Genomic DNA, 25171 nt, shown 5'->3' on the forward strand with positions numbered 1-25171 from the left:
TCTGCAGGGTAAATGCATTTGCCTGTGCTGCTGCAGACAATCTGCTTAATGTGGGAAGCAGAGTTTCCTGCAGCACCGAGCCAGTGGGAAGGGAAAACCCTGAGAGGCAGGAAGGGCCAGGGAGAATTAAGCAGGTAAACCCATTAGCAGTGACCACCTCTTTGTGTGGGGATTACTCAAAGCTGCTGCTTTGGGATGCTCAGCGTCTGGGGAGGAGCCAGGGCTGCCAGGGGGGGCCTCTCCCCTCTCCTGAGGGGCTCGACCCCGGAGCTGGGATTAGCACTTGCCACAGGCCACCCTCACTAGCCAGAACAAATTGCTGCACGTGCTGAGGGAGAGCCCAACCTGCAAGAACCGTGGTGATGCTGTGGGGCAGAGGTTTGGCAGGCTCTGCTCAGCAAATCCCTCCATTCTTCCCAATGGGACCTTCCCCACGGAAATCACTCCTCTTTAACCAACAGATTTACACTGTTCTGCTACTCTGGACAGAGGTTTACCCCAGCTCCGTCCTCAGCTCAGGAGTTCTTCAGATACTGGCTCTAAAAGTGGAGACAGGGCACAAAGGGGAATAGATGTGCTGTCCCAAGAGCCTCTCTCAGTCAGGACATCCCAGAATGGTTTGGCAGAAGCTCGGGCCAGTGGGGAGGGAGCTCTGAGGTGCAGTGGAGGGCGCTGGGGGAGGGTGTGTGGAGGGGAGACAGCCCAGTGCCAGGGAGAGCTGCAGGGATGGCATCACAGGGACCAGGCTGGGGCTGGGGCCCTTCCTGAGTCCTTGCTGCAGCCCCTGAGGGGCCGATGCTGCCCGAGATTGTGGTGGCCAGCGCTGTGTCCCAGAGCTCCCATCCTGTGTGTGTCCTCCGGCAGCCTTCCCAACATGCCAACCACAGGAAAGCAGCAGAAACCCAAGCTTTCCTTTTGCTTGGATTCCCATCACTTCCCAGACTTTAATGACAGACCATTCCAGGCTCCCTCCTCGGGCTGGTTTGGCTCTTGGGGCCGAGCTCTGTCTCATGGGCAAAGCAGCCACGGGTTGAGAGGAAGAGGAAGGAGAGGCCACGTTGTGGGATGAGCGCTTTTGGGGAACCGTGTCCCTGCTCCCCCTCTCCTGTCCCCCACGGGTGTCCCGCAGCCCCGGCCCCACGCGGGGCTCCCCGGGCTGGGCGCAGCAGCGGCAGCTCCGGCTCCTCTCGCTCCGTTCGCGCTCCAGATGCTGAGCCAGATGTTGGCGCTGCCGTGTGCGCCCGCTGGCAGCGGCGGGGCCGGGGATGCCGCTCCCGCTGCCGGCTGCCCGAGCTCCGGAGGCGATGCCCGAGCCCCGGAGGCGATGCCCGAGCTCCGCCGGGGATGCCCGAGCCCCGGAGGCGATGCCCGAGCTCCGCCGGGGATGCCCGAGCTCTGCCGGGGATGCCCGAGCCCCAGAGGCGATGCCCGAGCTCCGCCGGGGATGCCCGAGCCCCGGAGGCGATGCCCGAGCTCCGCCGGGGATGCCCGAGCCCCGGAGGCGATGCCCGAGCCCCGGAGGCGATGCCCGAGCTCTGCCGGAGGCGATACCCGAGCTCCGCCGGGGATGCCGCTCCCGCTGCCGGCTGCCCAAGCCCCGGAGGGGATGCCCGAGCCCCGGAGGCGATGCCCGAGCTCCGCCGGGGATGCCCGAGCCCCGGAGGCGATGCCCGAGCTCCGCCGGGGATGCCGCTCCCGCTCCCCGCTCCCCGCTGCCCGAGCTCCGGCGCCTCGGCACCGCCACCTCCCGGGCGTGCGGCGGCTCCCGCGGCAGCCTGCGGGGATGTTTGTTTATTTTCTTTATTCCTCGGTGCCTCCCGGGCATCCCGGAGGGGACGCGCGTTCCCGTGTGCTCAGCATGTGGGCCTGGGTTGATTTATTTTCTTTTTTTTGCGCGATGCATCCCGGGCCTGCCCAGCAACCCTCTCACAGCACACTCGGGCTCGCAGCACTCACCGGGAGGGATATTCACGTGTAATGGTTTTATTAAATCCTGTAACTCTCCTTTTTCGCCTCTCACGCTAAGGACAAACACCCCGAGGTGAGCGTGGTTTCTCTGGGCAATGCTGGCTTGTCCATCTGTCTGAAGCAATTACTGTGGCTTCCCCGGGGATTATTTTCCAGACCAGGTGTTGACATTTTTCCCCAGCTGGGTGTCAAGCCGTACCTGCGGGGGCGGTTTCGGAGCAGCACAAGCCTAACGAGAGTGCCCTGGGTTAATGAGGTGTTGCGAGACAGCACAGCTAAATCCAGCATTACACGGTCCAACTTTCCAGTTTAATTAGAAACCTGGATCTCCTGCTCATGCATTAATTCACTTTTTTGACTTGAGTGACAGCCCAGCCTCTCACAGGGAAGGTGACTGCTGTGTTTAAGAAGTGTGGGTGTTGTTGGCTGTCCTCATCCCCCTGTCTTGCCCAGCTTTGTGTTTGCCATGGGAATATCACGCTGTGCCCACCAGAGCAGCCGAGCCAGGCAGGGGCTGGGTGCCTCTCTTGGCCAGGAGGAGCAGCTGGGACCTGCAGGATTCGCAGAATCCACCTTTCCCCTCTATTCCCCTCTATTTCCCCTCTATTTCCTTGTGGATCCCACAGGTGGGAGGGTGCAAGGAGCTGGCACATGCTCCTTCCCAGCTATGGCTCCACCACTCCCGTGCCAGCTCCCTAAGCCTGGCAGCCCTGGGATTACAGAGATGCTATCAGTGCTAGGGAAAAGGTTTGTGCAGCAAGTGCAGAAGTTCAGGAGTGCAGTAATTAGCTGAGCAATTGTAAAGCCCAGCAATTAGTGGCTAATTGCTGCTGCAGAAATATGCAAGGCAGCCTTTTATTCCTTCCTCCATGTGGGATGGCTGATCAGGTTTGCTGGGAGCAGGGAGCACTTCTGTCTTGTCCCTGTCGATGGCAGGATAGGACAAGGGGGAAATGCTTTAAGATGAAGGATGGTATATTTAGAATTGATATTAAAGAGAAATTCCTCCTTGTGAGGGTGGTGAGGCCCTGGCTCAGGTTTTCCAGAGGAGCTGTGGATGCTCTGGGTGGTGCTCTGGTGATGTTCTCAGCTGGCAGGAGTGGCTCTTGAGCTGCCCTTGAGCTGCCTGGGAGATGTGCATTGTGCCAGCAGTGGAGAAATCAGCTTCACAGGGGGTTTGGGAGCCACCAAGGGGCCTCACTGCCATTTTTAGAGCCCCATTTGACCAGACATGGAGGCAGTGGGAGGAATCCTCTGGGAATGGGCGCGATGCTCTGCCCCTGGTGCAGCCCCTTGCTGTGGTACTTCACACCCTCACACCAGTCACTGCCACTGCCCCATTCTCACTGGGACAGCCTTGAGGTGCCTGGAATGACTTATGAACAGCTTGTAGAAGAGACATATTTACTTAATAAATAAATACAAATAACATATGGCAGGTACTAGCATGAAATACACACTATTGATGTTGTGAGGGATGCCAAGGTCTGGGGCTGGAGCTTTGCCTAGCTCAGCTTAGCATGCCCAGCTGGCACTTACCAGGCTGGCCCTGGATAACGGCACTGATGGTGCAACCTGGAACTGCTCGAGGGCATGTCAGAAGCTACACACCTGGATGGACAAATATAGTAACACACAGCAGCCAGGGAGGCTTTGCCTTAGGATGCCTGGGGACACAAAGTGTGCACTTCTCTGGGAACCTCGGGCACATCTCTGGGTGCCTGCCCAGGACAGGTCCTGGGAGCTGCAGTGGGGTCATGGCACACATGGGCACACATGGGCACACGGCTGAGGGTCATGGCACACACAGCTGAGGGTCATGGCACACATGGCACACACGGCTGAGGGTCATGGCACACACAGCTGAGGGTCATGGCACACATGGCACACACGGCTGAGGGTCATGGCACACATGGCACACACAGCTGAGGGTCATGGCACACATGGCTGAGGGTCATGGCACACACAGCTGAGGGTCATGGCACACATGGCACACACGGCTGAGGGTCATGGCACACATGGCACACACAGCTGAGGGTCATGGCACACATGGCTGAGGGTCATGGCACACACAGCTGAGGGTCATGGCACACATGGCACACACGGCTGAGGACAGGGGGAGATGGAGCCCCATGGACCTCAGGATGGTGCCAGGGCTCGTCCCCTCATCTCTGCAAAGCTTGGTGCAGAGCACAGGGGCTCTGCTTTGGCAGATTGGCAAAGCCTTGACCTAAAGCTGGGAGCTCTGCTGAGCTCAAGGAGGCAGCAGCAGCTGGGTTTGGGGTTTGGGGCTGTCTCTGAGCTTTGGGGCCAGGTGTCAGTCAGCAGAGACGGGCAGGGGCAGGAAGAGGATCGCCTTCTGGCCGTAGTGAGTCCGCGGGCCCAGCTTGCTGTTCCCGTTCTTCTTCAGCCCCACAAACCAGTTCTTGTCCGCGTGCATTTTGGAGACGTAGGTGTTGTAATGGTTCTCCTCGAGCCTTTCCAGGAACAGACACTCCTCACCCAGTAACTGCTGCAAGAGAGCCCGGGGGAGGGACAGTGAGCCAGGGATGCTCCTGACGTGACAATCCCGGCCCAGCTCTCCCCTCTGAGATGCCATCCTGACCCACCTCTGAGATTTCCACACCCCACTAAAGCTCTTATTTAAACTGTGGGGTAGGTGGCCTCGATTTACTCCCCTGGACCACTCCTGTAGCAAGGTGTCTGTGACCTGGGAATTTTAATTGGCTCTTTAAATCAGCCCCATGCTCCATAAGCTGCTCCTGGCCCTGGCTCCTGCTCTGGCCCTGTGGTAGCAGCTGCAGGCTCAGAGCACAGAACCAGAACAGTTTGGGTTGGAAGAGACCTTAAAGACCCCTGAGCTCCAGCCCTTAGCCATGGGCAGGGACACCTGCACTGGGTGGCAGCTGCTGAGGGGCTGCAGAGCAGCTGCTGCTCCAGGTAAGAAACACAATATTTATCAAGTGTCAGATAGGAAATACAATATTTGTCCAGAAGCAGGGCAGTAAACAGCACTATTTGCTAATTTATTTATGTCCCCCCAAAATAAAGCCAGATGCAGAGTGGCCGTGCAGCTGCCAGAATCACAAACAGAGCCCAGCTCTTGCCTGTGGTTTGCATCAGCCAGCTGTGGGATGTCTGCAGCCCTGCCCATGGGATCCCCACACCTACCGAGCCGTAGAGCAGCCCCTTGGTGTCCATGGCCAGGTACTGCCCCGACTGGGTGCTCCTGATGTGCACCACGCCCACGCTCTCTGCACTCAGCTGCAGCTGGACTGGAGGAACAGCAAAACAACAGTGAGAGGAAAATAGGAAAAGCAGATAAAAAAGAGCTGCCAGGAAGTTTAGTGGGGTATTTTGTTGAAGTCTGGCTTATAAAGAGTTTATAGGAAACAGTACAGTGTGTAATAAAAGTGTCTCCTTGTACCCTCTTCTTCAAAGAAATCCCACAGCCATCCTTTAGGAACCAAAGACCAATTTTCCCCTTATTTTACATCAAAAGAAGGGCAGCCTTTTGGTTACGATGCTGGAATGGGACACAGGAGATTGGGGTTTTAATTCTGGCTCTAATTTACAAATTTCTCATGTGGTTTGACAAGACACTTAAGGAGTGACACATGAAGGAGTATTTTGAGAGCTAAGCCAGGGATGGGCAGACTGCAGATGCCTGCACTGCAACCCCCGATCCAAAGCATCCCACCCAGCTGTCTGCTCCAGCTGGATTTATCCAGAGCATTGGAGAGTGGGGAAATAGAGAAGGCTGTGGCTGCAGTCACAGTGACTTGCAAATTCCAGCTCTTCCCAGTGATCCTTCCCATCTCGTAGGCAGCTTCTTTCCCTAAGATTTATAACAGCAATATTTAGGTTGGTTGGAATGAAGTATGAACGGATGTCTCGGCTCCAGCTCCTTCCTTCCTGTTTATATTTAATTTATTTATCCTTATTTAGATGAGGTAAAAGGCAGTGTTACCTCTTGGCCTGGTGGAACACCCATCGCAGTGAAATCTTTGCTGTAATGGTTCACATTCTTCATTTTTGGCATTTCCTGCTCAGTAAATGATATTAATTAGGAAGCAGTGTGGGTGCAGGTTTGCAGGAATACTTGGCCCCTGTCATGCCTGGTTTAGGCTGGGAATGTGCCCTGGGAATACCCCAGCCCACCTGCATTCCCTGAGGTGCTGCAGAGCTGGGACCGGGCCAAGGAGCATGCCAGGCAGAAAGGAGGGAAATGGGATGAAAACGATGACACTGCTCTAAAAACTGCTCCTGAGAGGGGAGTGAGGAACCCTCCTGCTGCCAATGGGATGTTGAGGTTTTTGGCCACAGAGGGAGTGAGAACAGTGAGTCCAGAGGAAGGAGCTTGTGCACTAAATTCTTTCAGGTTCTCTTCCAGGTCTGTACAGAGATTTCCTTCCATGAAGTAATGGCATGAAAGCAGGAAAAGGAGACTTTTTGTAGAGATGAGCATGAGCTTCATCCTGGAGAATCTGCAGAGTCCAGGTAAGATTTCTTTCCATTCCTTGGTGCAAGCTTGGAATGCCCACGTCAAGGACATGGGAAGTGGATCCTGATGTGGGGCTGCACAACAAAGGCCTAGAGAGAGCGACTCCTTCTGCTCTTCTTAGAGATCCTCCCTGATTCTGAGGCCATTTGAGAGAAAAATAAGAATTCTTGGCATTCGTCTGGAACAAAATGCACGTGGGCAGTTTGCAGGGCACCGGTGCGGCTGGAATGCTGCTGTGCCCTCTGGCCTCCCAATAATCCCTGGGTGTTCCTGTGCCTTGTCCCTCCCTGGGGCTGGCAGGTGCCTGTCCCAGCTGGGTGACAATGCCCCACAGTGCCAGCCATGTCTGGGCTGCTCCTCTTGCACACCAGGGAATGATGCTGAGCAACTCCATCGTGTCCAAGGTGCAGGGGCAGGACCGTGGGTGCTCAGAGCCAGGTACCTCTCCCCAAGGCTGCTCTGCTGGCCCTCAGCCCTTCCAGGAGTTTCCTCTGTAAATATTAGCGTGCTCCTGTATCCCAGTTCATGAGATCATTTGCAGGAGGCTCCTTTCTGGCACAGGATTGCAAACACCCGGGCCAGCAGGCAGGGAGGTGTGAGCGTGCTGGGATGCAGGGCTGCCTGCCCTCCCTGCTCACGGGCACAGTGCAGCCCTGGCAGCCTCTCCAAGGGGATGCATCTGCTTTTCCAGAGGGAAAAGAGCTGTGCTGTGTGACAGCATCCGTGCTGTGAGGCAACAGCCTGGGCCAGGGCACCGAGTGGGCTCATGGCCTTGGTGCCTCCTCATGTCCCAGGAGATGCCATCTTCACCCTGACCTCTCCTTCTGACTCCAGCAAAAGCTCTGGAAAATGCTGCAGAGACACTGCCTGAGCTCATACCACCTCTCCTTGGTGTGTCTGTGAGCCCAGCCCCGTCTCTTGCAGATCTCTGGGATCATCCAGCCTTTCCAGGGGTTGCTGGGTTTATTCCAGGCTGGAGCTGCACGCTGTGTTTGTCCAGCCTCAGGGAGCCCATCTTCATCCATCCCCCAGCACTGCCTCGTGCTGGGGAGACAGTGTTTGTAACTAAAACTCAGCTCTAAACTGCCTGTCAGTAACACAACAATAGCCACAGGAAAGGTTAAGTTTGGGGGAGAAGCCACACGTGTGCTTGTGGTTTAAAGAAAATAAAAGTGCTTTTCTTAGCACTTTGTAAGGCTGGCTTGGCTCCTCCCAGCCCTTCCTTCTAACGAGATAGGAGCCTGGCAGGGCCTGGTGTCGTTCCAGTAAATGTTCAGGATATGAACCCAGAGGCTGCTGCCAAGAGCAGGGGCAGAGCCCAGCCCTGCTGCCCACAGAGCCCTGCAGGCGCTTTGCTGTGTGCCCAGCTCTCCTGGGCAGCAGGTTAAAAAATCCCCTGAAGAGTTTTTGGTCATGCAAGAGCACAAAAAAACCCCTTAAATTCCCAATGATTCCTCGGTGGGAGAAGTGGTGGTGTCTGCAGGAGCAGCTCCTCCCAGCAGAGGTGTCCCACCACGGGCTGGAGCCACCAGGGGCACTCACTGCAGGGATGGGGACAGATAAGGGGAGAGTGACCGAGTAAAGGCTGTGGCCCACGGCTGGCAGTGCAAGGACAGCACAGAGCTCCATGTGATGCTGTGTGTGTGGGATGCCAGGCTGCCCTGAGCCCCCCTGCCAGGGCCAGCTCCCTGTGTGAGCCCGCCCTGCTGTGTCCCTGTGTCTGTCTGTCTGTCTGTCTGTCTGCCAGGAGGGGAAGCCAGTGCCAGGCTCAACACTGGAGATAGCTATTGCTGTCCTTCAAATCTGCACTTGGACAGCACACACCTCACACCTCCCCTGCTCTGGGTCCCAGCTGTGGGTGTGTTTGGCCCCTGGAGGTGTGTTTGGCTCCAGGGATGTGTGTTTGGTTCCCTTGGAGGTGTGTTTGTCCCCTGGGATGTGTGTTTGTCCCCTGGGATGTGTGTTTGGCTCCAGGAGGTGTTTTTGTCCCCTGGGATGTGTGTTTGGCCCCTGGGATGTGTGTTTGGCTCCAGGGATGTGTGTTTGGCCCCTGGGATATGTGTTTGTCCCCTGGGATGTGTGTTTGGCCCCTGGAGGTGTGTTTGTCCTCCTGGATGTGTGTTTGTCCCCTGGGATGTGTGTTTGGCCCCTGGGAGGTGTGTTTGGCTCCAGGGATGTGTGTTTGTCCTCCTGGATGTGTGTTTGTCCCCTTGAGGTGTGTTTGGCCCTAGGGAGATGTGCTGTCACACCAACCTCATCCAGAGCCCGTTTTCCCCAGCTGCCCCTTCCCAGCTGATGAAATCCCAGCACAAGGAGCCCCCCAGCCCCGTTTTGCTCACTGTGCTCGTCGCTGCGGTCCCGGGTGCCATCCACGGTGCCGTCGGGCAGGATGCGCAGGAAGTGCCCCCCGTTGCTGCAGTACAGCAGCTTGGGCTTCTTGTAGCTGCCCGCGGGCAGGTCGAACTTCTCGGTCAGGGCGCTGAAGGTGCTGATCTCCCCCTCGGCCATCCCGCAGCCTCCTTCTCCCAGGGCTGCAAGGGAGGTGACAGCAGGGGTGACACCAGTGCTGGCACACGCTGCTGCTGCTGCTGCTGCTGCCGAAATGCAAGGGAGGTGACAGCAGGGGTGACACCAGTGCTGGCACACGCTGCTGCTGCTGCTGCCGAAATGCAAGGGAGGTGACAGCAGGGTGACACCAGTGCTGGCACACGCTGCTGCTGGGCTCCAAGGCAGGTGACAGCAGGGTGACACCGAGGGCAGTGCTGGCACACGCTGCTGCTGCTGCTGCCCGGCTTTAAAGGCAGCAGGGAGGGAGCCCGGGGGTCCCGGCGGGCTGGGGCTGGTGATTCACAGCCCAAGGGATGCTCCCCAGCGTGGGAGGTGTGCGGGGCTGTCTCCTCGCTGGGTGGGGCTGGGCAGGAGGGACTCTGTCCTTTTTAATTTTATCACGGTGAGCTCTGGTTTTGTTCTCCTTTCTATTGACGTGCGTGCTAAAATTACACGGTCAGAAAAGCAGTTTGGAAAACAGCCGGTGTCTGATTGGAACCCACAGGAGGCGGGAAGGGAGCCCAGGTAAAGCTCTCTCTGCACTATTATAACTTTCAAACACAATTATGACCAGGAATTGCAACACCCACTGCGTGTCAGGTAGTAAATATTGCTCATCTCTTGGCACTCTGCAGCTCACCTGCCCAGGACACACATGGAAAAGGTCAGGACACGCGTTAGATGTGGTGGGAGATGGGCAGGGGCCAGGAGCTTTCACAGCCTGAGCTGAGCAGATTTACCCAGACACTGATCAACAGCATTTGGAAATGGGAATTTTGAGTGCAGGATATGCCATGAGTCAAGCAGCAGCATCTCAGTGCCTGAAGGGGCTCTGAGAGAGCTGGAGAGGGGCTTTGGTCAAGGATCTGCAGGGACAGGATCAGGGGGAGTTCCACTGCCAGGGGGCAGAGTTAGATTCTGGCATTTTGGGAAGAAATCCTTTCCTGTGAGGGAGGGGAAGCCCTTGGCCCTGGCTGCCCCTGGATCCCTGGGAGTGCCCAAGGCCAGGCTGGACTCTGGGGCTTGGAGCAAGCTGGTCTCAGGAAAGATCATCCTGAAACCTCATTTTGCTGGAGACTGTGGTCACAATCCATGTTTAAGCAGATGCTGTGCCAAAACCTGAAGGCATCAGCAGACCAATCAAAGAAGGATGCTGTGGAGGCTGGGGGCTGGGAAGTGAGAAGTGCCATCACAGACATCAGGAGATGCCACAGGTGGGGCCAGAGTCCCACAGATATTCCAGGTACAGTCATGTTTTCAGCCTAGAAACTTCATCTGAAATCTCCCACAGATTAATTCTGTCTTTCATACACAGAGTTCTGTAGTGCTTGGAGAGAAGTGGATTTATGAACAGAAAAAGACGTGGCACAGAATAAATCTAGATGCAGGAAGTTGCTTTAAATGTCATGTATTCCCACAGCTATATTATGGAAAATATTTTATAGTCACTGTTTATATGTGTTTATAGATTGTAAAAATGTCTCTTTAGGACTGAGTTGTGCTCCTGGTACGTTGGGATGGAGCCACTACCACGCTGTGTGGGTTTGCTGTGGTGTTTGGAGTGCCCTGGGAGAGACTGAGGGTGGCAGCTCTGCAGCACTCACACTCACACACGTGTACATGCACAGAGACTCTCTAAACACTCGCCTCTAAACTCTTTAGTGTTTAAAAAGCTCTGCAAAAGCAGCTGCAAGAAGGGGAAATTACTCCTGGAAATGGATCCCAGATGCCTGCAGAAAGTAAAAACCTCTGGAAGTTGGATTGCTAGAGATGGACCCCTGGAGATGAAGAGTGTGGCTGTTGGTGAGAGCACCCCCAGTGCCAACTCTGCTTTGTGCACAGACTCCAGGCTCTCAGACCCCCCATCTGACACAGACTGGGATTTTGGGAAGTGCTTTCTGGAGTGACAGCACAGGCCAGCCCCCACCTATTGCCATGAGGTTGGAGATGCAGCCTCAGAAGCTCTGTGGCTCCTGGTGGTTTCCAGAGCAGGTGATGCCAAAGACAGACTCAAAATCTTTGTTTGACACCATTATCAGGTGAAATTATTTCTTAGAGTGTCTGGTCCCTACATTTATTTTTCTCTCAAGACACCATAGTGCAGTAGCTCAGCTTCCTTGCCAACTGCCAGCCCTTCCCTGAAGGAAAGGCCCCAGGTCACCCAGGGCAGCACACGGGGCTCTGCTCCTCCACTGGGCTCTAATCAGCATCAGCAACATTGGGTCATTTCCTGGAACCAAAGCTTTTCTTGAACCTTTATCTGAGGGTAAAAGGCACCCAGAAGTCTCCTGGTTTGATGATGAGTGGTACTGAGAAGCAAACATCCCAGATCCAAGGGCTCTGAGCAGGATCTCAGCAAACTGCAGCCAGGAGTGAGGAGCAGCCTGGATTCTACCACAGTCACCTCAGGGTCTGAGGGCATCTCCAGACAGCTTGACCAGAGCAGCTCAACTGGGAACAGCTTCTTCATCATCACTGATTTCTCTAAGGTTATTTTTGCTATTTTTAGCAAGACTCCAGTACTTGCCAGCTGCCCTGAGTGCCCCAGCAAAGCTCAGTGAACACTTTTCCACTCCCCTTGTCTCCCTGTGCTAAATACTATTGCTGTTCTCAGACTTTATGGCCATGGAGTTGTTCCTCTATAAACACCACCACTCATGGCCCTAGCATTATACTTTTGGCAGGAACATGTTAGGTTTTTATGGGAATTAAAAAGCTCGAGTGAGAGAGAGAACCTGAACCAAGGACAACATAAAGGGCCTTATTTCTTTGGGTAGGAGCCCAACAATGCTATGAAATAGCTCAAAGCAGAACAGAAAGCTCTCTCAAATATGCAAAGCCGAGAGACACCACACTCCAGAGGTTACTTGGTGCCCTATGGAGAGAGGAAAATATTCCAACAGGAGGTGGCTGTGAGGGGCATGGCTGCTGCTGAGCTCTGACCCCCCTGGTGACACCAGGACTGGATCTGGAGCCTGTTTGTCCAGGAACAGCTGTGTTTGTGGCTCCTCTGTCCTGCAGCTCTGTGCACAGAGAAAGCCCCCACGAGGAGGAGTCCCTGGGAGCTGCAGCCAGGGCACCTGCTCCAGGACAGCCCCAGGACAGCCCCAGCTCCATCTGCAGCAGAGGGGGCTGAGGGCACCCAGCTCTTCCTCCTGGATGGAGATGCCCGCACCCCAAAGGACCAGAAAAAATTTCTGAAGGTAAAAAAAGCCTTAAGAAGCGAGTTAAACCCAAATGTTCATTTGATCCAGGCCGTGCTGAGCCGTGGTGGCTGCGCTGAGCTGCTCCTTGCAGCTCTGAGGGAGAGGAGCCCAGGGCAGGGCTGGAATAGCTGTGAAATTCTGAGAAGTTTGGGGTCGGTTCCAAACTTTATCACTGGCCAAACCAGTGGCTTTGATGTGAAATCCCAAACTCTATGAGCATCTGACTGTGAGCATGGAGGGCTGGTTGTGCTGCCAATATCAGGCTGTGAGCTCTGAAATAACAGCACACGCTGGGAGCCATGAGGGAACCTCTGCTCCCTGCCTTAGAGCTGTGCAGACTTCACCACACAGCACTTGTCTGCATGGCAGAGGTGGTGTTGATGGAAATGAGGGGGATTCCTAATGGTCCAAAAGTTTTCTGCATGTCAGAATTGCCAGGAATTTTTGTGCCTTTTTTTTGTTTTGTTTTTAATGGCTCCTGTGGCACAAATTTAGTTGCCAGCAAAGACTCAACCCAGAGGTAGCCAGCTGAGGTGAGCCTTTTTTCCTTGTGTATGAAATACCTGGCTACTACATGGAGGAAAGCAGAAGTATCTCACCTACTGGGTTAAAACCAGATTGGATTGATTCAAATGCATCAACATTTTCCTTGGCTTTGGACACAATCTTTTATGTAGGGTTGGAAAAGAAATGTTCTGCATGGCCTCTGAGTGGAAATGGTGATGAAAAGTGCAGCTAATCACAACTGTCATTTAGATGATCAGCTAGAGATCACCCAGAGAGCTCCAGAGAGATGAGAAGCTGCTAAAGCCAGGAGTCTCCTGAGGCTTTGTCCAGCTCTGGGTAATGAGATCAGTGTCTCGTGAACCTGGCTCTGGTGAGTTCAGTGGAAACACTCCAGTTGGTTTCACTTTGGAAAGTGTTATTTTCTCCATTAAAGCAGAAATGCTGTTTGTTCCAGGACGTGTGACTCAGCTGGGATCAGACAGCATCACCTCCTGGTGGGCTCCCTTCCCATTCCCACTGTGACTGCAGCCACCTGAGCACAACAGTCCCTGCCCAGGCAGCTCAGACACTCCGTGTGGAATGGAAAGCATTTAGAACAGGTGGAATATTTGTAAGGAATTCAAGTTCTGTGTGTCCTTTCCCAGGGGTTCCTGTGGTTTTTGGGGCAGTCTGAGATCTACCTGGGCATGTGGAACAAACATCTCTCAGATAAACAGGGATTTTCTTCATTCCAAGTTTTAGAGAACCATTTCATGGGATGGATTTCCTCGTCCAGGAGAGGATTAGGCACCAGGCAGAGGTCTCCTCATGCTCTGGCTGCTGCAGGAGCAGCTTGGTGGGTCTGGGGTTATCAGCATGGGCTGCCTCCCCTCCCAAGGGCTGGCAGTGCAAGGCACAGCTCAAATTCCTTGGCCTGTACATCCTCTCAGAAGGATTTAATAAATGATTAGGCAAAGCAGATGATAAATATGTAATAGATCACTCTGTGAGTATCAGTGGAATGCATTGCCTCGTTTCTAGGCTTGTTTATGGCCAGGTGATTTTATCTCTAGTGATGTGATTAACTGCTTAATGAAGTATTTATCAGCCAGGTTTTAGCCTTTGCAAGGGGAATATGTTGTGTGAAGTGCAACCAAAAGCATAAAAATCAATTTAACTAATGCCTGCTGTCATCATCTGCTGCTCTCCACCAGAAAACAGCCATCCCACCCAGTCACACTGGATTTGTGGCAGGAAGAACAGAGGGGCTGTAAAGCTGAAACTTCAGCAGTTTCCTGAGTGGTGTCACTAATGGCTGATGACCAACAGAGCAGCATCACGGGAGGGACAGGGTTACCCCAGCCCTGTGCCTTCAGGGGTGCCCAAGGGGAAGCCCCATCCCTGCTCCAAGCCAGGTGTGGCTTTTCCAGAGCTCTGAGCCCGGGGCAGCCCAGCTGCTGGGACAGCCAGTGCAGCCTCCCACCGCTGGTGCTGTCTGTGGGGAGGCAGGAAAACCAAGGCATCCTCCCCTTTCTAATTACCTCCCCTTTCTAATTACCTCCCACCCACGGCCCTTGGCCATCCGGTGATTAACTTAATTGCAGCTCCAGCCCCAGGAGCAAATGCAGCCCCAGAGCAGGAGCTTTGCCAGGAGGGCCTTGTCCCTGTGTCCTGTCTGGGCTGGGAGCAAGAGCAGGGACAGGGGCAGGAGCAGCCCTGGCTGCACACACAGACCCCAGGGATCCCACTGGACGTGTCCTGGGTTGGAGCCCTCCCTCCCAGAGCAAGCCGGGTGTGTGGGACCTGCTGGGTGGGGAGAACACCTGGACAGGGAATCACCAAGGCTCAGTCCCTGCAGCTGAGGATGGGCTGCTCCCAGGGGACAATGCAAGCACCCTGGGCTTCCCCTTCCCTCCAGGATGCAGCAGGTCCTGTCTGCCCTTTCCAGGTGCCCTTTCCCTCTCCCAGGCTTGTGCCAAGGCCAGTGCCAGGCATGGTCCCTGCTCCTGTGCTCTGCTGCCTCCCAGCACGTGGGGCTGGCTGGGAGCAGCCACTGACAGGTGCCACGAGTGACACCAATCTCATCCCTGTCACCCGAGGAGGAGGGTGGCTCTGTGCTGCTGAGAACTCAGGGACAATGTGCCAGGCACAGGACCCTTGTTTTGGGTTTTCCCCCTCGGGTATGGGCAGGGCTGTGGGCACCTCTCCTCCCTGGACCTGCCTGTGCCTGGCTTCCCGGGAAAGGCGTCGGGAGGGAGCGGGAACTGTGTGAGATGCAGCTGATCGGGGCTGGCCGGAGTGTTCTGGGATGATGCGGGAATGCCCTGGGGAAAGGGGGACTCTGTGTGCCCTTGGCTCCTGCTCAACAGCCCCAGGCTGGGGAGGGGTCCCACCGGGTTCCTGCAGTGACACTGCAGTGACCTCCCCACTGTCCCTGTGCAGTGACCTCTCCACTGTCCCTGTGCAGTGACCTCTCCACTGTCCCCATGCTGTGACACTGCAGTGACCTCCCCACTGTCCCCATGCAGTGACCTCTCCACTGTCCCTGTGCAGTGACACTGCAGTGACCTCCCCACTGTCCCCATGCAGTGACCTCCCCACTGTCCCCATGCAGTGACACTGCAGTGACCTCTCTGCTGTCCCTGTGCCACCTGCCACCCCTGCTGTCCGTGCAGGGCATGGGCACAGAGCCAGACCACAGAGCCCTCTGTGGCTGTCTGGGCTGGCGCTGCAGGTGTGGCTGCCCCGCACACCCACGGATGGACGGACGGACGGACGGCGCCGAATTACAAACTCCAGCCCGGAGTTCCCTGTGTGCTGTGGATCCCAGCAGTGGCCTGGCTCTCCTGTTGCACCATGTCCCCTGTGAGCCCTGCAGTGCCACCCCTCTGCTGAGCCCTGTTCAGGTACGTGTCTGTCCGTCTGTCCTGGCCACCCTCTGCTACCCTCAGGGCCCAGCTCCTCCCAGGCTGCTGCTGCTGCTGCTCAGGGCTGGCACTGGGGGGAAAAGCAGGAATGCTCACACGGTGTCAGGCTGCTCTTCCTGCAGCTGGCCCTCTAAAGGGTGGCCAAGCCCAGCCGAGGGTTGGCCCCAGCTTCAAAACTGGGATTTGAGTTTGGGCTCAGCCTTTGTGCCCTGTCCTTCCCCAGGGAAGCAGAGGATGCTGGAATCGAGGGTTTCATCTGCAGGCCAAGTGAAAGCCCACATCCATCCTGGTGGTTAACCATCAGCAGACATATCATTGCTCAGAAATCCAACCTCCTCCAGCACAGCCTCGCTCCGGGCTGTTCCAAGGAAAATCACTTGGGTTTCTGGGCTCACCATAGGCTCAGCAGTGATTTACCATGGAAATGTGCAGGCAGTTAATGGTGTTCATCCTGCAATGTTTGTGTAAGGGCTATACAGCTGCTCTTTTTAACATCTAAGTAAGCCTGGCTGGAAGAATCCTGTTCTTAATTCTGTTGCCCAATGTCTCATTTTAAATTCAGTCTCTAGTACCCCTGAGTTTTTTCCTCCAAGCTGCCTGAGTAAGGAGCTTAAGCTGTTGCTCAATAACAGTGCAATAAAAGCTTGAGTTAATAATGGCTATTACCAGGAAAATCCTCCAATAAATAATAATTTTCTTATCTGCATGACTTTGGGACTGGAGAAAACTCCTCCCAGTGAAAGCTGCAGCATGTAGGAGTGGGCAAGGAGTGTTTCAGATGAAAGATCAGAGCAGGGCAAGCTCAGGGCTGAATCTTGTTAAATGGAGATGAGTGGGTCAGCAAAAAAACTGGAATTAGTGTGGCTGAGTAGTCACTGGAGTGAAATAGGGAGAGCAGCTGTGCATCTCCACCTCTTGTGGTCTGTGGAGGCACACAGGTCACTGCTTTGTCTGAGTTCTTCAGGCACAAATGGGGGAATTCTCACTTGTGGCAGCGGTGGCTCTGAAGGCCATGGACACCGAGCTCTCTGTGTGTCACCCTCATCTCTGGCCTAGGAAGGAGCCTGAGTCACTGACTGGGACCTGCCAGAGCCCGTGGAAGGTACAGCCCTAGTCCTACTGTCCCAGACAGGGCACACCTGTGTCCCTGCAGAGCTGGGCACCTGTCTGGCCCTTGCTGTGACAAGTGTGACCACAGGCTGTGTGCCAGCAGCAGGAGCAGGCAGGGCGGCCACGCTGCTCCAAGGAAAACAGAGCCCTGCCTTGGCTTTCCATTACACAGCCTCCGAGGGAAGGGATGTGTTTGGGTGCTCTCTGCCCCTTCTCATCTCTGTAAACAACAAAGCACCACAAAGGGCGCAGAGCAGGGCAGAAGGCTGCAATTTTAACAACCTGCAGAAGCTCAGGCCCTGAGGTTTCACCCACGCTGGCTATTTGCAGCTCCTGAGGGGGAGTTCAGAGACACCGTGGCCTTTGTTGTGCCCGTGTTTCCACAGCTGCTCTGGGGCCACGGGGATGCAGCCAAGGATCATGGAGTCACAGGATGGTCTGGGTTGGAAGGGGCCTTAAAACTCCTCCTGTCTCATCCCTGCCATGGCAGGGATACCTTCCACTGTCCCAGGCTGCCCCCAGCCCCAGTGTCCAACCCAGCCCTGGACACTTCCAGGGATGGGGCAGCCCCAGCTGCTCTGCTGTGATGCTTGTGATAATCAAGACAGAAAGATGCCCTGGGTTGTCTAAGTGGAAAAAAACCCCACACTAAACCAAAAGTTTTGTGACCAGCAGGCAGAGTGTGGGGATCAGCAGTTGCTGTGCCCCCTGCCCAGCTGGCAGTGCCACAACCAGGACCCCAGTGGGGTTTTACCTTTTCCTCACTCTTGAGCTGCACATTCAGCCCTGCACTGGGATCCCTGGGCCGTCAGTGAGCATCCCCTGTGGTTTGGGGAGGATCACATCCCCAGCAGGGTAGGTGTGAGCTCCACAATCCCCATTTGCAGTCTGGCAGCCACTAACTCTTCCCATCAAGTGGGAGCTTCTGTGAACACCCTGCAGCAATGGGAATCCTGAGGAAGGGGAAGGGAGGGTGTTTTAATTGGTGTTAAATACTTGTGCTTTCTGTCCAAGATTTGAACTTCGGTAGAGAGTCAAGTATAAAGGAAAGATCCGAGCTCAAGGCTGACACCCAGGCCTAAATTAAGAGCCAGGAGCAAGGACAGACTTTGTGAGCAGCAGAGGGCCGTGAGTCATGGATGAACTGTGTGTCCAGACTGCTGTGGGCAGTGGGCAAATCCTTGGGAGGATGGCTCAGGGCAGACAACACCACTCCCAAAAGGAGTCTGAAGGGGACAGAAGGGTTTTAGATGCCATGCTGTGAGTCAGTGGTACCTGGGCACAGCAGCCAGCCTGGCTCCCACAGCCTGGGAAAGCTTTCCTGCCCTGTCCTCAGGGACTGCTGCCAGCTTTGATGCTGTGGGCTTGGGAATCTGCCTGTGGGATCCCAGCTTGGTCCTTTCCCCAGCAGCCCTCTCAGTCTGGTGCTTTCCCTGGGCAAGGGAGAGAGTCTGGGGTAGGGAAAGCACAAACAGAAGGGGAAAGGGTCCTTCTGAGCTCACTCTAAGGGGATTCTTCTGAGCTCACTCTAAGGGGGTTCTTCTGAGCTCACTCCTGAGTTCAGACCCAGCAGAATGGGGTTTGTTACCTAATTAAAACACAGGTCAGGCTTTAAGCTGGACCATGGGTGCATGTTAATGATGCTGTGCTGGGGTTAGTAGAACTTTATTTAGCACTGGATGTGTATTAGCTGTTCTTGAAGGGAATTCCTAAATATTGACCTTGGCACTGTGAGGGTCTGTCTCAGCCTTTCTCTGCCACCTTCGCCAGAAGGAAATGAAGCACTTTTGTTATTTAAGGTTTTAGAGGGAAAAGCAGGAGCTGTGGCAGACAGTTTTGTCCCTGCAGGTGCCAGGTGCAGACTGTCTCTGCCTCCTCAGGGCTGGAGGCCAGAGCTGCCTGCAATCCAGGCACGAGTGCCCATCCCTTGGTGGGCAGTGCCACCTGCCCTGTCAAACACTGGCAGATTTTGGGAATATAAACCCTGCAAGTCACCGATTGCTGCTGCAGCTGCTCTGCACGGCCCTGGCCTCTGCTTTGGTTCTCTAACAGCTTTAAAGCAACAGATTCTGGTGTTGGAAACAAGGGAAGAAACAGGAACTGAACACTGAGTCAGGCACCTTTCAAACACGGGGGAGAGGGAGGATTCCTGCACCCAGCAGAGACAGTGACAGGGCCATTGTCTCTCCCTGAACCGGTATTAAACAAATCCTTCTGCAAAGAGATTTCTAATGTGAGGTTTCTCTTTGAAAGACAGACCCAGCCAGGCCCAACCCCCAGGATAATCCCCAACAGATTTGCACTGACAGCCAATCTACACAGGATTCCTAAAAATGCCCCAGCCATGAGTCAGTGCCTGCTGTGCCCAGGAGGGAGAAGTGCTGGTACCCAGGGGCAGCCTGGGAGCTCAGGGCAGCCTTTACCTCCCGGGAATATACATTTATTTCCAGGGAATATTTACTAAAAGGGTTTGTAAGATACAGTGCAAGTGCTAATGTGTTTTGAGGGCAATAAAGAAGGGGCAAAAAAAAAAGAAAAAGGAGATGGAATAAGCAAGGAAGACTGAAAGAGAAATGGAGGCTAAAGGTGAGAAGGAGGAGTCACAAGGAATTGGAGTCACAAGGTTGGGGAGGAAAAAACGTAAAGGCCGAGGAGTGCAAGAGAAAAAAACATTGATCAGAAATAAAAACAAGGACAGAAAAAATAGAGGCTGCAAAAGGGTAGAGGGCCAAGAAAGTGTGGGAGGGGGGAAGAAATGCAGAGGCTGAAAAGGGCAGGAGGCCAAAATAAAGTGGGAGGCCAAAAGAAAAGTAGAGACAAAATAGTGGAGGGTGAAAAGGGGTGGGAGACTGAAGAGGCACATGAGACATACGGGAAGGCCTGCCCAAAGAGGGGTCTAAAGTTTAATGGGTTCCTCAGGCAGGATGGGCTCCCTGGTGATAAGGCAGCACAATGTCCAATTGTTCTCCCTGCACACCGGGTCAGCCCAGCTTCCTCCTGCCCGGGCTCTGCAGGAACACACACTTGGGTTTGGGCTGGACAGAGCTGGGCTCTGCAGGAACACACACTTGGGTTTGGGCCGGACAGAGCTGGGCTCTGCAGGAACACACACTTGGGTTTGGGCTGGACAGAGCTGGGCTCTGCAGGAACACACACTTGGGTTTGGGCTGGACAGAGCTGGGCTCTGCAGGAGCACACACTTGGGTTTGGGCTGGACAGAGCTGGGCTCTGCAGGAACACACACTTGGGTTTGGGCCGGACAGAGCTGGGCTCTGCAGGAACACACACTTGGGTTTGGGCCGGACAGAGCTGGGCTCTGCCGAGGCTCCAGCCAGACCCAGAGCTCTGCAAGCCCTCTGGATAAACTTTCCTCCAGCTCCACCCAGCCCAGGGGATCAACTCTTCCTCCTGAGCTCCCTAAATGACTTTGGCCTTCCTCCCACTGCTGAGACCTTGATCTTCCTCCCAGCTGAGGCAGCTCCTGATGCAGCTGGCTCTGGCTCCTTGCCCTTACTCCCAGCCAGCTGAGCCAAATGGAGCCCAGGACCCCGGCACAGTGGGGACAGGGACAGGAGCTGCTGCTGTCAGGGGGACAGGGACAGGAGCTGCTGCTGCCCTGTCAGGGGTTTTGCCTTTGCTCCTGAAGGAGCCAGGAGGCTGCAGGTGCTGGCAAGGGAAGGGGGCAGTGGGGACATGTGGCCCCAGAGTCTCAGCCTGACACCTGCACCCCCAGCCGGGGAGATTCCAGCCTGCAGAAATTTGTGTTTGGCTGAGAGCAGCTCAGAGCTCAGGCCATGCTGGTGATGAGGAGTTTTGGCTGTCAGGCCCATCAGGATAATCCTGGTGGTGTTATTTCAGCCATAAATCATAGAATGAGTACAGAATGGTTTGGATTGGAAGGGACCCTAAAGCCCATCCAGTTCCATCCCCTGCCATGGCAGGGACACCTTCCACCATCCCAGGTTGCTTCATCCCCTGTCCAGCCTGGCCTGGGGCACTGCCAGGGATGGGGATCCCTAATCATACCTAACTGCCCAGAGAAGCTGTGGCTTCCCCAGTTTCTGTGATTTATTTATTTTGCATCAAAAATGAACCATTTATAGTGCTGTGTCACTGCAACAATTTTCCTTTCTGTTTGTTGTTCTGTCTGATTGGGGTTTTTTTAGTGTGTTTGGTTTGTTTTTAATTTTTTTTAATTGTCCAAATATTGTGTTTTGCCATTTTAAATATTTGGGTTTTAGTATATTTCTATTCAAATTCTGATCCGGGCTTCTGCTTCTACCCGGAGCTTCAGGTGAATCTGCAGTAATTTGGAGATTGCCATTTGGAATGATGCTGCCATCACTGAGCCACTCCTCCCTCCCAGGATTTGGGGGCACCTGCAGGGTTTTGGGAGGGTTTGTCCCAGCTGGGGGGAGCATCACGCCGGCCCCCCAAAGCTGTCCCTGGGGAAGGGACCTGCTGCCTCACACATCCCAGCCCGACCCTGCCCGTCGGAGCCTCCCTGTGCCCGGAGTGCCTCCCCTGGGCATCCACGGGCATCCCGGGGGATGCCGGAGCCTCTGGCGGCAATCCGTGCCCTGGGCTGTGTCTGAGCATCCCGCGGGGCTCCGTGGGGCCCTCAGGGGGGCTCAGCCCCCGGTCCCGCCGCCCCCCGCCCCGCACCTACCGGCGGCTGCGCGGCGCTCCCGGCGGCGGCTCCCGAGTGCGCGGGGAGAGCCGGGCTGGAACGGAGCGAGCGGGGACGGTGAGGATGAGGAGGAGCTGCCTCGGGGCGGGGGAGCGGCGGGAGGATGCGGGGGGAGGGAAGGGGAGGCCGAGCGCATCCACCCGCAGCGGGGCCGGGCACCTGCCGCACTGCCAGCCCCGGGCGGCGCAGGGGGCGGCGGCTGCGGGAGCGGGAGGGCCCCAGGAGCGGGCAAAGCCCCCGCAGCCGGAGCAGCACCGGCCTCCCTGTCCCTCGCGTTTCCCTTCCCTGCGGCCCGGGACATTCCTGCGGCGCTGGGCGTCTCAGTGCCCTCCGGGAAGGCGATGACCCCTGATCCCAGCCAGCCCCGGGCAGCGGGGACGGGTGTCTGCCCTCCCCTTGGGGGTTCCTGCCATCCCTAGGGTGGTCCCTGCCATCCCCTTGGGGGTCCCTGCCATCCCTAGGGGGGTGTCTGCCATCCCTAGGGGGGTCCCTGCCATTCCTAGGGGGGTCCCTGCCATCCCTAGGGTGGTCCCTGCCATCCCCTTGGGGGTCCCTGCCATCCCTAGGGGGGTGTCTGCCATCCCTAGGGGGGTCCCTGCCATCCCCATGGGGGTCCCTGCCCTCCCCGGGGGCAGCCACGGGGCTATGCCGGGCACGGCTGCGTTCCGCTGGCACCGGCAGAGCTTGGCCTTAAAAGCCGAAGTGTTCGGGAGCGCTGTCAGGCGGATGAAATGCAGCTCCGTGTCCCCGGGGATGGCGCTGGAGCCTGGGGGCCGTGCTGGCCCTGCCCTTGCTGGGGGCCACGGGTGGGCTCGGGGGGTACCGGGGCGGGCTCGGGACTCGGGGGGTGCCAGGGTGGGCTCGGGGGGTGCCAGGGGTGATCTCGGGGCTCACGGGGTGGGTGCAGGTTGGGGTGCGGCTGTGCGGGGTGCGAGGTCGCTGCCGCAGCGCTAATGAAGCTCTAATGAAGCACTAATGAAGCACTGGCGGAGCCCGAGCGATGATTTCAGCGCTTGGCCGGGCTCCACGAGCCCTTTGATGCGGTGATGTTTAGGCTGCGTTATCTAAAGCTCGCTCAGAATAGGCTTTCAGTCGCGGCTCACGTGGAGCCAGCGTGTTTGGACAGGCATTCCGGGCTGGAAATGCCCGCAGCCCAGACGTTTGGATAAAACATTCCCGAGCTGACCGTGGTTACCAGCGCCTGCTGGGGACAGCTCCGAGCGCTCCCCACAGCGCAGGTGCATTCCGAGCTTTCCGGACATAGCAATATACTTTTTTTCTCCCCCTTTATTTTTAATAATCCCTCCCAAGATTTCACCTTGTTTTTTCAGAAAATAAAAAATAGGCATAACCAAACATTCCTGAATCTGACAGAGGAGCAGGCCTGGCTTTGCCTCAGGCTCTCCTGGACTAAAGGCATGGGGCTTTTGAGGACGTGGGGAAGATTAGGAAATGCTGGTCCATTTTCTCACTGAAGGGAACATCCCCCTTGTTTCGGAGCTGCCGGGGCTGCCCCCTCCCTGCAGCCCAGCCCTCCCCACTTGCCCGGCTGCCCCTGCCCCTGGTCGTGGCCGGCACTCAGCAGCCCCGGTGCGGTGCTTTGCAGGCGGTGTCCTGCCAAATTTGTGTCCTTTCTGCCTGTGCTGAAGGCTGAAGGTCCCGGGATGGAGCCAAGAGCCGGAGCGACGCAGACACAGAGCAAACATGGACTTGGGCAGCGGGATCTGCGCCGGGCACGAGGGAGAGGAGGCTCGGCCAAAACCCGGGCAGCGACGGTGCTGCAGTGGCCCCGGGCCCTGCCCCGAGAGCCGGAGGGATGGGGACAGAATGGAAATGGGGAACACTGCAGGGGTGGGGACACTGCAGGGATGGGATCAATACAGGGATGGGGACACTGCAGGGCTGGGGACAGAATGGAAATGGGGAACACTGCAGGGGTGGGGACAGAATGGAAATGGGGAACACTGCAGGGCTGGGGACAGAATGGAAATGGGGAACACTGCAGGGGTGGGGGCACTGCAGGGATGGGATCAATACAGGGATGGGGACCCTGCCTCGGCAGCAGCTCTGGCTCCCCCCTGCCCTCCCCTGGCCAGCCCTGCCTGGGCAGTGCCAGCAGCACCTGCAGCAGGGGCCTGTGCTGTTTCTCAGGCTCTCGGGATGGGTTTGGTGGGTGCTGCTGCTGCAGTTCCTCTCCTGTCCCTGCCTGTGGGAGGGAACCTGCTCACCTCACACCCACCCTGGGCTCCGAGCCCCACCAGTGCCAGCTCCCGGGCCCGTTGGGCAGCAGAGTGAATCTTTAACCACGGAGCCCCGAGGAAGCTGCAGGTGCTCCCCTGCCTGGCCCCATGCACAGGCAGTGCCTGTGAGGGCAGCTGAGCCCCAGCCCCGCTGTCCTGGCGCCTCCTCATCCCCCAGACCACGGCCCCACAGCAGAGACGACTTAAACAAAACTTCCTGTGCGTTTAGAGTGAGACCCTCGAGATCCTCCAGTCCTGCTTTGGTTCCATCCCTCCTGTGATGATCCTGGGAGCGCTCGGCGGGCACGGCTCAGCCCAGAACGAGCTGGAACAGCACCGAGGTGCAGAGCCCCGTCCTGCTCCTGCCAGCCCCCAGAGCCGGGCCAGAGGAAAGGAGACCCAGCTGCTCCTCAGCGCCACACACGTGGAGCTGCTGAGCTCGGCCAGGAGCTCAGGAACCAGGAACGCGCCGCAGACCCTGTGGGAAAGCGCCGCAAAGCCCCCGGGGATGTGGGGAGTGCAGGATGCTGGAGGAGGCACTCACCTGAGCAGGCCCGAGGTGCGCAGGGCTGGGCGCTGGGAGGCAGCGGGGCGGGCAGGGATGTGCGGGGGTCACCCTGGCCCTCGCTCCACCTCCCGGAGCCTGGCAGGGGCACAGCCCGGCCCCTGCAGCACCCGCGGTGCCCTCGAGCCGGGCAGGGCCCGCTGGCACCGGGAAGGCACCGGGAAGGCACCGGGAAGGCGCCGGGAAGGCGCCGGTCCCGGCCGGAGCGGAGCGGCCCCGGGGCTGGCGCTGCCGCCGCGGCTCCGCACCCGCGCAGGACGAGGAAGTATGGATGGATAATCCTGCGCCTTGCTATTTTTTTCCTCTCATGTGATCTTGTTTTTGGACGGCTATTTTGGGGCTGGACTCCAGCCCAGGTGAAAGACAAGGATTGAATCCAGCCTCCCCCTTCCCGGAGGCCCTCCCAGGACCTCTGCCCGCCCGCGGGGACAAGCCCTGCCACCAGCTCTGCCACCATCCCTGCCCGCTGCAGAGCCCTTTCTGTCCCCTCGTGCCCTGGACAGCACACGGAGGGCTGATGGAGCCCGGCTGTGCCGAGCGCACCGGCCCGGCCACCCCGGCCACCCCGCCCCGCGACATCCCCAGGGCTGGCACCGCCACCGCCACCGCCACCGGCCGCGCACCCGGAGTTTCCCAGCAGCGTTTGCCTCTTGGTGCCCGTTTCCCGCAGCCCAGCCTGGCAGGAAGCTGGCGGGAGATAAATGCATTAAAAATATGCTCGGAGCGTGCAGCAGCCTGGGAGAGAACCGCGGCCATCAGCCCCCGGTGCCACCAGTGCCGGCAGGAGAGGCACAGGAGGGGACAGCTCAGGACAGGCACAGGAGGGGACAAGGGGGGCTCTGCGGGCCCCTCCACTCCATGTGCAGCAGTGCCGATCCTGTGGGCATCCTGCCCTGCCTGCCCCTAGGAGGACATCCTCGGGGACATC

At 56.9% G+C, this 25171-nt stretch overlaps 1 protein-coding gene and 1 long non-coding RNA gene across 4 annotated transcripts; one reads left to right on the forward strand and one right to left on the reverse strand.

Annotated features, from left to right (window-relative positions):
* Positions 1-3355: 3355 nt before the first annotated feature.
* On the reverse strand, positions 3356-24436 carry FGF1 (fibroblast growth factor 1). 3 transcript variants are annotated; one of them, XR_011681716.1, is made up of 5 exons: positions 21418-22028; positions 8812-9003; positions 5140-5243; positions 3859-4480; positions 3356-3712 (listed from the first exon to the last, which is right to left on the reverse strand). XR_011681716.1 is itself a non-coding variant. In XM_071443666.1 (4 exons), exons 2-4 carry the CDS (start codon positions 8978-8980, stop codon positions 4286-4288), a joined length of 468 nt encoding a protein of 155 aa, XP_071299767.1. In that variant the 5' UTR covers positions 8981-9003; positions 24223-24436; the 3' UTR covers positions 3356-4285. The 3 variants fall into 3 exon arrangements, 2 of the variants coding, with proteins under 2 accessions (XP_071299767.1, XP_071299766.1); XM_071443666.1 differs by lacking the exon at positions 21418-22028 and adding an exon at positions 24223-24436 and having other exon boundaries at positions 3356-4480; XM_071443665.1 differs by having other exon boundaries at positions 3356-4480.
* On the forward strand, positions 8888-14999 carry LOC139597876 (uncharacterized). Its single transcript, XR_011681717.1, has 3 exons — positions 8888-9014; positions 9151-13102; positions 13187-14999. It is a non-coding gene; the product is annotated as an uncharacterized lncRNA (long non-coding RNA).
* Positions 24437-25171: the final 735 nt, after the last annotated feature.

The sequence above is a fragment of the Agelaius tricolor genome, unplaced genomic scaffold, assembly GCF_023055355.1.
Source record: "Agelaius tricolor isolate 1412-34295 unplaced genomic scaffold, bAgeTri1.0.p SCAF_18, whole genome shotgun sequence".
NCBI lineage: Eukaryota > Metazoa > Chordata > Aves > Passeriformes > Icteridae > Agelaius > Agelaius tricolor.

What these genes read in the sequence shown, in the direction of transcription:
- FGF1 (XM_071443665.1), bottom strand. Translation starts at nt 21,739, where the DNA reads ATGTCCCGGGCCGCAGGGAAGGGAAACGCGAGGGACAGGGAGGCCGGT. An exon ending in GGACCGCAGCGACGAGCACA is followed by an intron (nt 5,244 to 8,811) that starts GTGAGCAAAACG and finishes CTGTTCCTCCAG; the next exon opens with TCCAGCTGCAGCTGAGTGCA. An exon ending in AGGGGCTGCTCTACGGCTCG is followed by an intron (nt 4,481 to 5,139) that starts GTAGGTGTGGGG and finishes GCTCTCTTGCAG; the next exon opens with CAGTTACTGGGTGAGGAGTG.